The following is a 15,190-nucleotide window of genomic DNA, read 5'->3' on the forward strand; positions in this document are numbered from 1 at the left end:
AGAGACTGATTCTCATTTGATGGAATGTATAGTGTATGATGTATCCTGTACTTGATGAGGACATATGATATTGCTGCTGGGCAGTTAATGATAGCAGATGCTGTCCTTGCCTAGGTTCTGCTCACAAGTCCAAGGATTTATTTGACAACTGGTAATTTAGCTCTTAGTGAAATGCCCCAGCAGTGAGCTGGAGTAGTAGCAACTTTCTGGTAAGCTGAACTGTGATATTTGTGTGCAGAAATACAAATGGGGAAAAAGTAATAATGGAATTTGAACAGCCTAATAATGCTGTAATAAGATAGAATAAGGCTATCTTTAATTAGCCAGTAACAAATGTTAACCTTATTTTAGATCAGGAAGCAGTGGTAAAACAGGGACTTCTGATTTGTTTTGCTCTCATTGTTTCTTGAGGCCAATTCAGATGATAAATCTACACCATGAATGATAGTTGGAGTGAAGTAGAAAAGCTAATAAACTTCATGAAGCCTAAGGAAGTGGCATTTCCCACTTGGTCTCTTGTTGGTGAGTCTGAGTATGTCCTAGTATGAAGTTTGAGTTTATTTTCTTCTTTTTACAGGAGAAGAGGGTTTAAAGTCTCCATTTTACTTATGTGATAATGTGTGTCTTCTAGTTTGATAGGCTGGACTTGAGAGTACATGGTCTGAACCATGCATGTGGATTGTGGCTTTGAGACAGCCCCAGGTAGAGCAAAGCTCTCACCAGATCTGTGCTTAGCCAAACTTCAGCAGCCTTACTGGGCTCATAGGTCTCATACCTTGATGTGGTTCCCAGGCAGGACGAAGACATGGGGTCTGCAGTGTGCTCTGCAATTTAGATAGGACAGGATTTTGGTTCCATTGCTAGCAGTCTGAATTGTTCTGTGGTATGTTTGTCTGGGAGTTGTTTCCACACTTGAGGAAGCTTTTAGAGCAATGTGCCAGGGGAGCCATAAGGAACAGTGTCACCTTTAATGTTTAATTCAGGATTAGCTGCCTTTGTGTGGAATGGACCTGGTTTCACTTGCAGCTGTGAATTTCCTGAGAGAAGCCTTAGGTAAATGCTCTGGTTTGTGTTGCTGAGGTGGTTAGAGGGATGGTTTGCAGCCTCAGCCCATGTGCCAGTGCAGCTGTGCTGTCAGGGCAGGGTGCCCACCATCCTGGGCTGTAGTTACTGCAGGCTTTGGGACTTCATTTCCAGACACAGCTGGAGTCATCAGGATTTCTGAATGCACCCATCTGATCAAGTTGGCTACATCCTCTAACAGTTTTGGTGATCTTCCCAAGCACTTCACCTCATTATTGCATGTGGTGAGACAAAAGTTGGTTCTTTTTATCTTTGGTGAGATAAAAGATGCTGGTACTGATAGTGAAACAGCTTTTTACAGTCTCATTGTTACTTTTGGCAGAGCCAACCTGGTAAGTCTGCCAAAACAAAGAAGAAAATGCAGTAAGAAGACTTTATTGTATTCGACTAGAATAGAGTTTGACTTTCAGTTAGTATCTAATTAGGGGCTTAAATAGAAAAGTTAGAAATTACCTGTTCAGTTTTTCAGTCTTGATGGACACATTTTAAAACCTAAACTGTTAGTGTGGTAAATCAAAACAGGACCAATGTGACCTAAGAATTATTGAGGTGAAATTTTGAGCCCCTGGCTTAGAAAATTGATCCTGTGAAATTGGATCAAGCGTGATAGGAATGAAAACAGTTGAAGCCTCAACTCCTGCAAATTTCTTACTTTTAAGATTGTTGGGGAAGCTGCTGTAGAGCAAAGAAATGGGCTTTTATATATTGCATTGCATGTGAGAAGTTCTGTATCTTGTGTATTCTCTGAACAGAAACTGGAGACAGTACCTTCTCTGCAACTGTACAGGGACAAGCTCTTAAATTGAGGTTTTGGGTGTGCTGTGCACCCTAACAAAGTGTATGATTTGGGCAGAAATCCATGTGATGACTGCTTGAAACCTGCTTTCCAACATTTTCAGCTGTTTAGAGTTAGAATTGGAAGAATTATTAATTACAACATGCATCCAACTGTTATAAAAGTGGCCCCCAGTATGTAGTGGTGCCTGTTTGATGCCAGCCTTGCTGCCTTTTGCTCCTGGCAGTATCAGAGCTCCTGCTCTTTTCCTGTGCTATGACACGTGTGTTACTGAGTCAGGAGCCCAGCTGACCAAAATGGGGAGGGCAGAATTCTTGTTCTTACTGCACCAGTGTATTCTGGTCTATTGAAGTATCTTGCAAAGTCTTTTTATGACTCTTCCCAGAGCCAGTGTGCAATTTGAATGTTTCTTCCTTTTTCAGAAAGCAAAGGATAACTTGTAATATATTTCATTTGTGATGTTGTTTTTCTTCTTTTCCTGCTGCTCTTCCTGTGCTTTTTAATTCTCTCCCATACTCAGCAACAAGGGTGTGTTGTTTTTATTGTCCCCATGTTTTGCTTGATGTTTGGTTGTCTTAAAATCATTCCCCCTTTGATAAATAAGCAGTGTTCAGAAGGGAAAAAAAGGCAAGTGCAAGATTAATGTTCAGCTTCTACCCAGCATGTGATAGCTTAATTTAAAAATGTTTATGTATGTCACATCAATAAACTTCCATATTAGGAAAAAGATATTTCCAGCTAATTGGCTGAATAAGTATCTATAGAAAGAATCACTTTGGGATGCAGTGTTTGCATCTGCACTTAGTTCTTTCTGAAAGAAATGAAATCTACCCTCTTCATGTGGACATAATTCCTGATTTTAATCTGGAGTGATTTAGCACAAGCAGTCTGCTGCTTTTATCTAGGTGTAGTATGAGTTGTGCTGTGCCTCTGTGAAAGGCACACCTGTTCTGGCAAAGCCTTCCCTTTTCACATGGCAGAGGCTGATACTCTGTGGAGATACTGCATAGCAAGCTCTGGATGCTAAAGAGCTTAAACTCAGACCTGATGTTTGCTGTTCTGGTAAGTGTGTGTGATGAAAACCTCCTTGTACTTGATATCTTGCAAACTGGAAGAGTGTGATTTTTCCAACTAAACCAAAATGTTGGGATTCTGCTGTCCCCTTCCATCACCTTCTTAATTTCCAGCTGAGTTGGAAGTTGGCCCAAGGAACATCTAACTGATATTTCTGCTTGAGAACAGAACCAAAAGCTGAGCAAAGCTTTCGTTTGGAGAGCAGGAATGCGGCTTTGCTGTGTTAAGTAGAATGTAAGATTTGATTTCTGAAGAAATAATTTAGTTGATTTTGTCTGTTTTTGGTACAGGTTATTAATGCTGCTTTAGCCCTTGCTGCCAGACCAAAAAGTCAAGTTGTGAAAAGCAACATGGAGATGTATAGGAGTACGTGGGAGAATCACATCCGTGTTCTTACTGAGGCTGTGGATGACATAACAAGTATTGATGATTTCCTTGCTGTGTCAGGTATGATAATTTTCAGAATCCCACTGTTCTTTTATATGCTTTGAAATCTTTTCATCACTTTCCAGTAGGAAAGCAGTGAAAGATGAGCTTGTATAATGGTTTGTGAAGCCATTGCTGCTATTTCAAATGTCCCTACCCCATGGGTATTCCTGCTGTGCATGGTGTGGAGCTGGGCAGAAGTCCCAGGTGGGTGTCACAGGGGTACATTTATCCATCCCTACTGCTTCACTTCCCTCTGCAGTTTCAAATCCTTTCTGCAGCTGTGAGAAGTCTCCAAGAAAAGGAAGTGCATATACCTTAAACAAGAGGTTCTTGTGATACCCTGTGTTCCAGTTACTGTGGAATGCACAATAGAATTTCTGGAATTTTCAGTGTCACAGATATTTGTCACACAAAATGTATTTTTACAGATCTCTTCAGTGAAGAGGCCTGGGTAGAAAATTGTATTTACTGAAGTAGTGAGTGTCTTCAGCATTTAAAGAGACAGAAAATACTGTCTTCACTTTTTGCAGTTTAAAGATCCCAGCTCTGAAATAAGGTTCTGCCCTCACTGAGGAAAAGTGTGTAACAGGAGCATTTCAGTTGCACAGTGCCTGCTTTCTGTGTTGCTCCTGCTAAAACACACCTTGATATACCTAGTTGAGAAGTCTTTGTATTGTGAGGCACATGTAAATTTCTATAATTCTACTTTTTTGATTTATCTTAAAGTAGCTTGATATGGAAAGGAAGGAAAGGTTTGTCTCATCTGCCTTAAATGTGGTTTACTTTCTGTGTCCATATGGTCAGTGGGCCCTGTGCTTGCCCATTTCTCTTTGGGCATCTCCTTTGGGCTCAGTTCCATCAGCTTGGACTATTTGGTTTATGCAGCAGTAGGAAACATGAGTAGTTCTGCAGGGGTCAGTAGTTTCAAGCCCTGTGAGAGGCATCACAGGTGGGTTCATATTCCCAAGCTGGGCTTTGCTCATTAAACATGAGGGCAGACTTGCCAGAAAGGGGGCAGAGTGTGGGTAATCATTGCTCTACAGCTTGTCTGGGGACTGGCAGTGCTGGAGTGCAGTCCCAGCAGCTGAGTGCTGTTTGTCCCTTAGGTCAGGGTGTGGGTGTTACAGTGCAGACAGCAGACATGGCTCTGCAGGCCCCTGAGGGGCTGCTGATATTGGTACAGGCTTTTCCTCTGTGGGGCACTGCTCCTAGCTTTACAGGCTCAGCTCATGTACCTGCAAGTGACAGGGCTGAGACTGGAGGAATTCACTGCAAAGACTGTGGCTTAGTTATTCAGTTACTGTCCTGTGTGTGTGTCTCTGTATCAGTACAGAGAAGCATAACCTGAGATTCATTTTCTCCCTAAGTTAGCCTTTGATGGAAGGGAGCCTTTATGAGCCTGCCTCTTGCTTATAGTGCAAACCTTCCCTGTTTCTGAAATTTATGCAGGTATTGCTAAAGCTGTTAATAAAGAGATTAAATAAGTCAATTGCTAATGAATAAAATACATGCATCTCTATAAAACTCATGAGATTTCATAGAGGTTAAAAATCTTCTGTCAAACTCATTCAGCTGAATGATTCTTTTTAGCTATACAGCTATGTTTCATTGAAATTGAACAATTCAGGATTTTTTTTCCCAAAATTCCTTTGACTTGAAGAATAAAATTAAATATTCAATAATAATTATGTAAAAGAAAAATCTGTCATTGGGCAGCTGCTCATTTCAGAGCAGACTCCTGGCTTTTAGTATATTTCCATTCTTTGGTTGAACACAGTTGGATGATGGACAATATTTCACAGTAAGTAAAAGCAGGAACTAATTCAGGTAGCACTGTTGTTTAGGCTTACATGACATGAGGTCCCAGAAAGGTGAGCATTGTGGTATTTGCTTTCAGCTGTGTGTAGAACACCTTCTGAAAGCTTTGGTAGAACCCTTTGGCACATGTTAATTTAATTTGTTTGAACTTCAAGTGTCATGCTCATTCTTAAGTGCTCTGTTGAAGATGTTTCTCTATAGCAATGTCACCTTTTTGCTTTGGGAAGGTTTTATTTTCTAGCTCATGTACAAAGAAGTAATTACTTGGAGTAATTGTAAGGAACAGTGCAAGCCACTCTGGGTTTACTCCACAAGATATTAGCACCATTGCTATGTTCTGAGGAATTAAACATTCACATACGGCTCTGTCTAAATAGAAAGGTTAGAAGTGTAAGAGAAGATGGTATCTGCCTTTTTTTGGACATGATTCAGTAATCAGGAAAGATAATGTGCATTGAGAGTTTTGCATGGTGTTTGAAAGGAGAGGAATTCCAGAACCACTGGAATGGCCCTGTGTTTTCTACAGAAATTAGTATTGTACAACTCATGCCAGCATGGGCATTCTGGGTGAGAAATAGCTTTTAAATAAAGATTTCTTTCTGAACACTTTCTGAACAGATTCTATGCTGTGCTGGCACGTCAGCTCCATGCAGGTGGGGAGGGAGGTGATGAATCCTGGAGTGTCAGAATTGCATGCAGAGTTACAGAACACTCAGGAAATACAGTAAACACACCTTCCCTGGTGGTCCTGGTGGTTCAGAACTCTGCATCATACAAGAGAATTGCCTGCTTTGAAGTTAATTTCCCATGTCTTCTCTGACTGACTGGGAGGTCAGTTATTTCTGACAATCCTCCTGTCCCACTGGCACTCAGGAAAGGAGAATTGTGAGCCTTTGGAAGGTTGGTTGTTTTTACTTTGTTTGGTTTTTTTGTTTGTTTTGGGTTTTTTGTTTTGCTTTGTTTTTGTTTTTTTGCATTCTTACAAATGTAATCTACTAATAAACAAAATGCTGTTCTTTTTCTAAGTGTACTGGTCTTTGCTTTTCAGATAAAATTTTATTTTTTTCCTTCAGTTTTTTATTTACTAAATATATATGGTACTGTATTCAAAGGAAAACAGCATTACAGAACAAAAAAGATTAAATCAGGTCTCTGCAAGTGAAAAAGGGGTCTGATTGCAAATAGTTAAGTGGAGGTCTGTTCCTTATTAAGGAATGCAAGAGTTAATGACTTGTGTAAAAAAAAAAAAAAGTCGTTGTAATTATGAAGCATTATTAATGATGATTCTGTTGTTCATAGATTTGTTACACCTTGTAAGAACAGAGAATAAGTCTCAGCCTATTGGTTTTGGGTAGTTAATTTATGCAAGGAAGAATGTGGGTGTTAATCTTTACAACCTGCTGCCATTAACTTAAAAATTACTGTCATCCATTTATCATGATGATATGAAGTCTGCAGACTCATAAATTAAAATGTGCTGTTGCATTTGATGCATGAATTTCCAGGAGAGCAGTTTTGTTATGCTTGGAATTGCATTCATGTTGGTAAATCTGAGGTTTTCTCCTCAGCTGTCTGCTCTGGTGTAAACTGACTCTTGTGTCTTCCTCATACAGTTAGACTGAAGAGTTTGAGCTCATTTTCTAATGTTGATTCCTCTGTGTTATTTTAATAGTTTTATTCAAAATTGCCTTTGTAAACCTAGTGGGTGTAGGTGGAAAATCTGAGATGTCAGTATTTCCTTTCTTACGTGTTTTGTGCCTGATGGTGATGTGTAATTGCAGTGACAGGCTAATTGCAATTATTAAGTATTTCAATTTTATCATATGTTAGAAAACCAGTAAGAAAAGACTTGGATCTTCTAGGCACAGAACTGTCTCTACTTTTTCAAGGACTATATAGTTCAGATCTGAAGTGTTTATATATAAGAAATTCTAAGGACCTGCATTTTTTTTTTTTTCCTTTTTTGTGTTGTTGAAGAGCTTGCATGACAGACCTCTGTGCTTCTTCTGTGTCCTTCTCTTGATGTGCTTGCCCAAACTAAGATTATTTCATCAGCTGAGCCTTCTCTTCAGCTCCCCTATGCTGTCTTGAGTTTTGCTGTCATATTTATAATATCACAATGACTAAAATCTTATAATAGGAGCTCCACTTTTGCCGAAATGGAAGTGCCATGTTTTCATAAAAACATTTTCTTGTCCAGGTCTTTTCTCATTCCTCCTTATGTATGAGTAAATCTGTCTTCAAGTACAGTCCACAAATAACACAGAGCCTTTTCTGTTGTGTAAAATGAACCCTTAAACTACAGCTTGTCTAAAGTGCATTTTGTCCCTTGTAGTTGCATCAGCACTTTTAATGGAATTCTTTTTATTGAAGGCAAATGCATTCCAAATGTGGGCAATAAGTCATTAGACACTGAGGGGCTTTTGTCTGATGCCCAGTTTGTTGTTTCCCTACCAGAAGTTCTATTTGCTGCTCTTTAGCTGATGAGGTCATAGTGAGTGCAGTGACCTACATGTGTGCCTCAGGTAAGGGTTTCTGTGAGTCCCCCATGCAGTTTCCACTGCTGGAAGTGTGGGCACAGGCAAGTCAATCTGCAGGAGAGAGTGGGGAGTCTGCCCCTGTTAGTCCTGTGCACAGAGCAGTGTTTTATCAGGTGTCCACAGGTGCCTCACAAATTCAGCTCCTGATGGGAACTGCCCTGAGGGGCCTGAAATGGGCAAAGGTTTCAGAGACTGCTGAGGAAGTTCTGTGATGGGATGGAGGAACATTCAAAGTAGCTTGAGTAGGCAAAAGGGAATAACATTTTCACTGAACCAGTCAGTGACTCCTGACAAGGAGGAGCCACAGTTCACTTTGCTGTGGTACTCTTGTTCTGGGGTGGTGGGCAGACTTTCAGAGCACATCCAGGGAAACCTTGCACATTGCTCCTGCCAAATGGGGTAGAGAAGATTACACTCCAAACGTGGAGTGTGCAGGGAATTGCTGAAAAGTCTGAAATCCTGCAACTTAGATATTTGTTTCCAGTCTTGTAACCTTTCCCTTGGAGTCTAAAAATTAAGTTTTTCCAAGCTTGGTGGGAAACAGTATGATGCCACCGTGTTAGAACAAAAGCTGCCTTTTAATGCAAACCTGTGCCATCAGAAACTACTTATAATTCCAGGAAAGCAGCAGAAGATTGGATGTTACAGTAAAGCTATAGAGAAAATCCCCTTTGTGGGTGCAATCTTATGGCTGTCAAAAAAAACAAGAGCTGTAAGAGATGGTATTTTTGACTGTGTTTGATTTCAGTGAAAAGTTCTTGGTTAAACACCAGCAGAAATAATTGGGGAAAAAGAACCTACCTTCTGTGTTTTATCCACAGGCCCATTTCTAAAAACTGAATTTACTGATTGCACAGAGAGTGAATACCCTTCACTTCTTCTCCCAACATCTCCAGCTCCAGATCTGCAGCCCCAGCTGCTGCAGGTTCTGCTGTTGGGAGAGGATTTCAATAGGTGATTAGGAAAGAGTGGGTCAGGTGGGCTGTGACTGTGTGGGATAGCACAAAATGGCAGAATAGGGGAGCAGAATTAAAGAATAACAGGGATTAGAAGAGAGCTCTGGAGGTTCTCTACTAAGGCATCTTGTGCAGAGCAGGGCAAACTTCCAGCTTCCTGCAGAAACTTAATTTGAAACTTCTTCAGTTATATATGGTCTAAATCTTGGTTTTAATTTGGTCCTAGCTATTATTGAACAACAAAACTTAAGCAATAAAACTTAAGCAATGCAGCACTTAACTAGTGGTAATCTACTGCAATAAAATGTAAAAATGTCTGCTTTGCAAATCCCTTCTCCTCCTTGCATTGCTGAGAGAAGAATGAAGTACATCTGAATCACACCAGTTAGGAGTAGATTCATGTAAGAGTGTTTCCATAAGAAGTTTTGGAGGCTGGAACTGGAGGACCCAGTGCTTCATTACTTCTGTTAGTGCTAACCTAGTTGAACACTTTTAGAAAAGATCCTGTCAGAAACCTCTTGGTTTGTTGTACTAATTCTTGGCTGGATTGCACAGAAGTCAGTTTTTGTTTGCTAATGTTCCTCCTCAAGCTGTTCCAGGCTTTAAAGTTCTGTTTGGTTTTTGTTACACTCTTTGGAAGAGCTACATGAGATGGACTTTTTCGTCTCAGTTTTATTGCTTTGTATATTGTTGGTGTTCTTTGTAGGCTTTATGTTAATACCTGTTTGTGATTGATGGCATAAAACAGCTGAGTGAAGTTTGTGCAGTTCTTTGCTCAAATGCCCCTGGACTCAGGTCCCATTGATTGCACTGAGCAGTTGTCAGTCTTACCATATTTCATCCTTAAGAGACCTTAGACAGTTACGGGCTTTTTATGATTCTCTGCATTAGTATCAAACCAGTGTTTGTTATAAATCATAATTTTTAAAAGATAAGTAGTTCCTAAATAGGTGATTTTATATTTTCCCCCATCTCCAGCTGAATAGTTTTCCTAGGCTTACTCCCTTGTTTTTCTTTGGGACTCAGTGCACAGAGAGGCTCAATTTGCAAGTGTGTCACTGCTTGTTCTGGATGATGCAGTCATTCTCTCCTAAATAGAGAAAACACTTGCTGAGATAAGACTAATATAAAATATTATTAATTTTCCCTTTGATCTTCCAGTCTGATGTATTTCCTGTTGGATTTTCAAATATGTAGCAGATCTGTAGCATTATCTAATTTTGTACAATAGAGGCAGATCTTTCCTCTATTTCTTCAAAATTACTTTGCATCAGTCATTTAAAAAAACCCAAAAACTTAAGTCTGTTTAGTTCCTCTGCCTTTTCACATCCCTAAGTGCAATTACATGCAAGTACTCTTCCAGGTTTTATAATATTCTCTGAATATCACACAGCCTTGCTTATCTGTGCCCTGTGGTGGTTACTGTGCTGCTGAACTGTTCTTCATTATCCAGTGTCACGTTCTGTATAAAGGTATTCTTAAGAAATAACTTTCTCTGCTGCCTGTCCTGGTAATGGCATCATATTCATTTATCCATGATTGTGTCATATCTACCCAGTGCTAGGCTATTTTTTTCCCCAGAACCTCAGATAATCTGAAAGAATAATTTATAGTTGCTGCAGGAGGGAGGCAGGCAGGATGGAAACAGGCCAAGATATGAAGGGGGTGTTAATATCTTTTTGTTAGACCTGAAGGGAGGAGAAAGCTCTGGGGTTTTAGTATAAAACCTCCTTTTCTTGTTTGCAACAGAACCTGCAAACTTCCAGCTAAAAATAGCTGAGTTTAACTTAATTTCTACTGTTTTGAGAGAGGTGGCTAACATTTTCTCCTTTGTTCATTGTGTCTGCTAACCAGTGCTCCTGCTGCTTTTAGCATCTGTGATGGCTCCCACTGATGGTCACACATCAGTAAACTGTGTCTCAACTGCAGTGGTAGTCACTCTGGAAAAGCCTCTCCATTCCTGCTAATTCTTCTCCAGTTGTGTTGGAAGTTTTAGATGTGCTCAGAAATCTATTTAATACCAACTGTTGAAGTTCAAGTTAAAAGTTCTGAAAGGTTGTATCCAATGTTGTAGCATTTTGAAGTTTAGAAACCATTTTATAAGTGATTTCTCCTCATTCCTAAATTTGGTCAGTTCTTTAGTAGTTTGCATTTCCATTGAAAATTTCTTGTTTCCTTCCTTTCCCTCCCCAAAATCTCCTAATATTTTTTTCTTTGAAATTCATGTTCCAAAACTTCTAGTGTCCTTCCTTCCTCTTTTTCTCATTAAAACCAAATGAAAAGCCTTCTGCAAGATGCCAGGATGTGGGTAAGGCTGTAGATGTTTAATGCTTTGTCTGCTAATTTAGGGGAGCCACTTGCAAACAGTGTATGACATCTCTGCCTGTTTTTTTGGATGCACTTTGTGTTGTGGTTTTATTCAGTGATTCAGGAGTGTGTTAGTGTTCATTGTGCTGGGCAGCTACACTAAGCCTGCATTATGGAAGGTGGTAATCTGAGGTTACTGCAGTTCTGCACTGCCACAGCTTTATGTGCTTTGCTGGTCACTTGTTTTTTGTTAAAATCCACACCTCTGCTCAGGTCAGATACAAAGTGTTGGGTGTAATCTGGGCTACTCAGATTAGATACTGTAATAGTGCAGTAACTTTCATCTCTGTGGCTACTGAAATGCTCTTAGTCTGGGCTCTGGGACTCAGAGCTAAGGGCCTCCCTAGTAGGGCTTGTTTGTAGGGCCAAGATCACCCTTCTTTTAACTTGGTCACATTGCTACATCTTTTATTATGTTAAAAACCAGCACTTGGTGAGTAGCACTTCTTAGTATGGTAAGGGCAGGTGTCAGCACAGAAGTATTAACAGCATTCAGTTTTGGATTGGACCAGGCTCTGTTTCAATCACTTTGGATCACTTGCAGTCATTAAGATGGCAGTCTGGGCAGTTGAAGTCACTCAAACTGAAAAATACTCTGGAAATAATTGGGCAAGGAGTCATGGAATGACTCAGATTTCCATCTTGCTTATCTCTCTCAATATGATTTGTTTTGCATCAATGGTTTAAAGTTCTGGTTCAGTTTACTACCACTTTTCCAGCCCATGTAGCATGTTTACAGATGAAAACATCACAAAAATTGCCAATTACATATTGGCCCTTAGCATAGCTGTGGTGATGGTGGGGAAAACAGCCCAAACCAACAAGATGCTATTCAGAGACTTGAGATTCAATTCAGTGTTTTCATGCTGGCTTTCTGGCACCTGAAGTAACAAAATACCATGCCTTGCCTTTTGTAGGAGAATAAACACAAGAATCTAAGAAGAGATGTATGCACTTAATTACAGTTTCAACAGGAGAGTAAATTACACTGTGGGTTTCAATAACTTTTATACCAGGATTGTTCAGCCTGACTGTAATGTGCTTCAGGATGAATATGAATTTGCTAAACTTAAAGTGGTAAAGCTCCTTCTTCATTGTTCTCACTGACTTGTAAGAAAATAGCCTTGAATTTTTCCCTTTTTTGCTGTAACTAAGAGCTGGATCTGTGTGGCACTGAGCATGCAAAGTTGGGTTTTTTTGCTGGTGCAACTCCTAGCTGTTAATGACCCACCTGGAAATTCTGTCAAAGCCATCATACTGCTTTGCCCTCACTGGGACAACCCTCTACTTTCCCCTGCCCTTTCTTTTAGACTTTTTTCTTCCATAACATGATAGTAGTTGTCACTTCAGCAATGTAGGAATGTATCTTGTGGAGGAGTAGGAGGTTTAGTTGTGCTGCTTACTAAAATGGATATTTTTAAATGGAAGTAGGGGCACGAACTCTTTGCAGCATCTTAGATAATCTTTACTATCAGGTATTCTTTGGGAAATCACAGCATTATTTGCCTTTAATTACTGTTGAGCTAGTGTGCTTCTAGTGGTTTCTTAATTGACTTCAGAAATTTGTGCTCAACCATAGTAACCTGTTTATAGGTCAGTATTTTGTATAGGCTTAGGGTTTTTTTCACTACATATTTGAGTTCATTGACATTGAACTGGCTTGCTTAATTCACTGATCACTTGGTGCTGTGATATAGTCTTCAGTGCTTTGTTGTCAGCTTTGACTGCCTGGAATGAGAAAAGACAAGAAAATTCCCTCCTTTATGACTTCAATACTCTCCTTTTATATTGCTTTTGAAAGCACTGAATTACACTATTTCAGAGCCAATCCCTGTGGAAATGCTGGCTTACAGAGCTGGGAAGACTGTCTGCTTATTCCTGCCCCTTGTTTTGTCCTTTGTAAGAAGTACCACCAGTAAATCTGTCCTTTATCCTGTGCAGCTGGAAGGCTTTTGGAAATCTAGAGTACAGTTCCTAGCTGGAGCTATTCTTCACTGGTGCCTCCAGCTGATACATACACAGCTTTCTACTCTAAAGAGCTGCCTGGACTCTGCTTAATTACATGGTATTCCCATCTCTGTTCTCTTCTATACAGTAGTTTATACCAGTTTGCCAGCAGAAATCCTACGTACAGCTTCCTGATTGCTGATTCCTCCCAGCCACCTCCACAGTTAGCACCACTGTAATCCATTTCTCTTACTTTGTTATTAAGATAAATAGACCTTGATAGGCTGCATGTCTCAGTGGATAGTTCAAGGAGTCATTTTCAGTTTTCTTCAGAGGAATGTCTTCTTCCTGGAGATTTGTTGATGTCATGGCATCCATTTTGTTTTGATTGAAAATGTTGCATTGTCTCCTGCCTCCCTTTGGTATCTAAACCCTGTATTCTTGCCTCAGAAGTAGCTTATGGTCCTGATACACTGATTTAAATGCAAATTGCTCTTGCAGCACTCCTGGCATAGACTTCAGGGCAAACATTTTAGTAGTATTACACTTGGTAGGCAGTAGGTGTGTTCTTAGGGACTGCTTGGTTAGGTGTGCCATGTCCTAGTCACTGGGTCTGTGTGTGACAGGCTGATTTTGGGAATTCTGTCCCATGAAAAACTGCTATTTGAAATCAATATGCTCCAAATCAAGACTTTCTGCACTTGTTATGAGGTTATGGGAACATTTTAGTGGTGAACTTTTGGAGAGCTGTTGAGGGGTAAGAGTGAATGGGGTGTGTGAAGTCACTGAGCAAGTAAGCAGGACTAAGGAGCTGGGTAGTGCAGTTCAGCATGGACTTGGCATTATGGTGACTTGAGATTTCCATTCAGAAAGTGAGATTTCATACTGAATTCCTGCTCTGTTGTTACTGAATTTCTGTCAGTTGTTGCTGAGACTGTTAGCTGCAAGATTCATTTCTCATCACAAGCTTTGCAAACTACTGCATCTTCCTCAGAAGTTTTGAAGGCTGATGCATTTGGAATTCATTTTGTATGAGATTTGGCAGCCTATGAAGGATGCTCTAAAATTCATGGGTTTGATGCATATTTGGATTAATTTTTTGTGTGTTTATTTCCTGCCAGGCTGCCTGCTAATGGTTTTCCAGCTGCAGCTGTGGCAGTAGCTTTTAATGTTTTTGTGCAGCTTTGTAGGAATTGATTTGCTTGTTTTTTGTGATGAGACCTACTGGTAACATACACAAGGGTGCCCAGACCTGGTATGAAAATAAGCACAACCAAATGGTAAGGGAAAATTTTGGTCAGTGGCATTAAGAGTTTAAGTGACAGTTGCTACTGTGATGCAGAATGTGGGACTGGGTTTCAAGGATGAGATATAAAATCTTTGGGAGAGCAGATTCCAGTTGTGTTGTAGTTCTGAAACTGGAGTGTGCTTTTATTGCTGGAAGCAGCATGTCAAATCTGTCTGTTCTCTCAAAATGGAACACAAGAAAACAGACTTGCATATGTGCACCAGGTGAGCAAAAGCTGCTTGTTGAATGCCATGTGTTCCCTGAAGGTCCCCTCTTGTGAACCTGTCATCAAGCAGCAATATACCAATGAGGGTTTTTGACAATCCAAAGGCAGCCTGCCTTTGGAACCTCCACATATGTTTGTTTGCTACAAAGCTGGGAACCTGTAGCACTTGGGGGAGAAAAAAGCAAGTGTGAAATCAAAAAGTGTTAATTGAGTATGTGGGGTGCACAAAGTCTGTCTTATGGGCAACAGAAGTCAAGGCTAGTTTAGCAGATCCCACAGATTTGGTGGATGGTAGTGTAATAAAGCTTAAAACCAAACACGCCTCCCAAACTCTGAAACCCAGAGAAGTTGGGAACAAACTGGCAGCACCTGTTCTCCACCAAGAGCAAAAATGGTGCCAGCTTGGACTTCAGGGGGAGAACTGATCCAAGGGAGAAGCAGCTTTTCTCTGCCAGAGAGAGGTAACTTTTCAACAGCAAAGAACACAATTTGCAAAGGAAAATGAACAAGTTTGTCACAGCTGAAAAGTGACTGTTTTTGTAGGGAGGCTTGGGAGTTTCCTAGCCCAGTTGTCTCATCAGTGAAATGTTTCCTGTTAACACTTGCCCCTCTGTGCATTGGCTGTTGTGTAAGAGGCATTATTGGGTGTTGATCACATGCTTGCTG

General features: G+C 40.3%; 1 protein-coding gene across 3 annotated transcripts in view; it reads left to right on the forward strand.

The window, feature by feature from the left end:
- The window catches only part of CTNNA3 (catenin alpha 3), a 382,123-nt gene that overhangs the window by 263,645 nt on the left and 103,288 nt on the right, over positions 1-15,190 (forward strand). For all 3 annotated transcript variants that reach the window (XM_056494515.1, XM_056494512.1, XM_056494513.1), the window contains exon 11: positions 3,244-3,400. In XM_056494515.1, the coding sequence (XP_056350490.1) occupies positions 3,244-3,400 (157 nt within the window). The remainder of the gene's footprint in view (positions 1-3,243; positions 3,401-15,190) is intronic.

This window comes from Oenanthe melanoleuca, chromosome 6, assembly GCF_029582105.1.
Source record: "Oenanthe melanoleuca isolate GR-GAL-2019-014 chromosome 6, OMel1.0, whole genome shotgun sequence".
Taxonomy (NCBI): Eukaryota; Metazoa; Chordata; class Aves; order Passeriformes; family Muscicapidae; genus Oenanthe; species Oenanthe melanoleuca.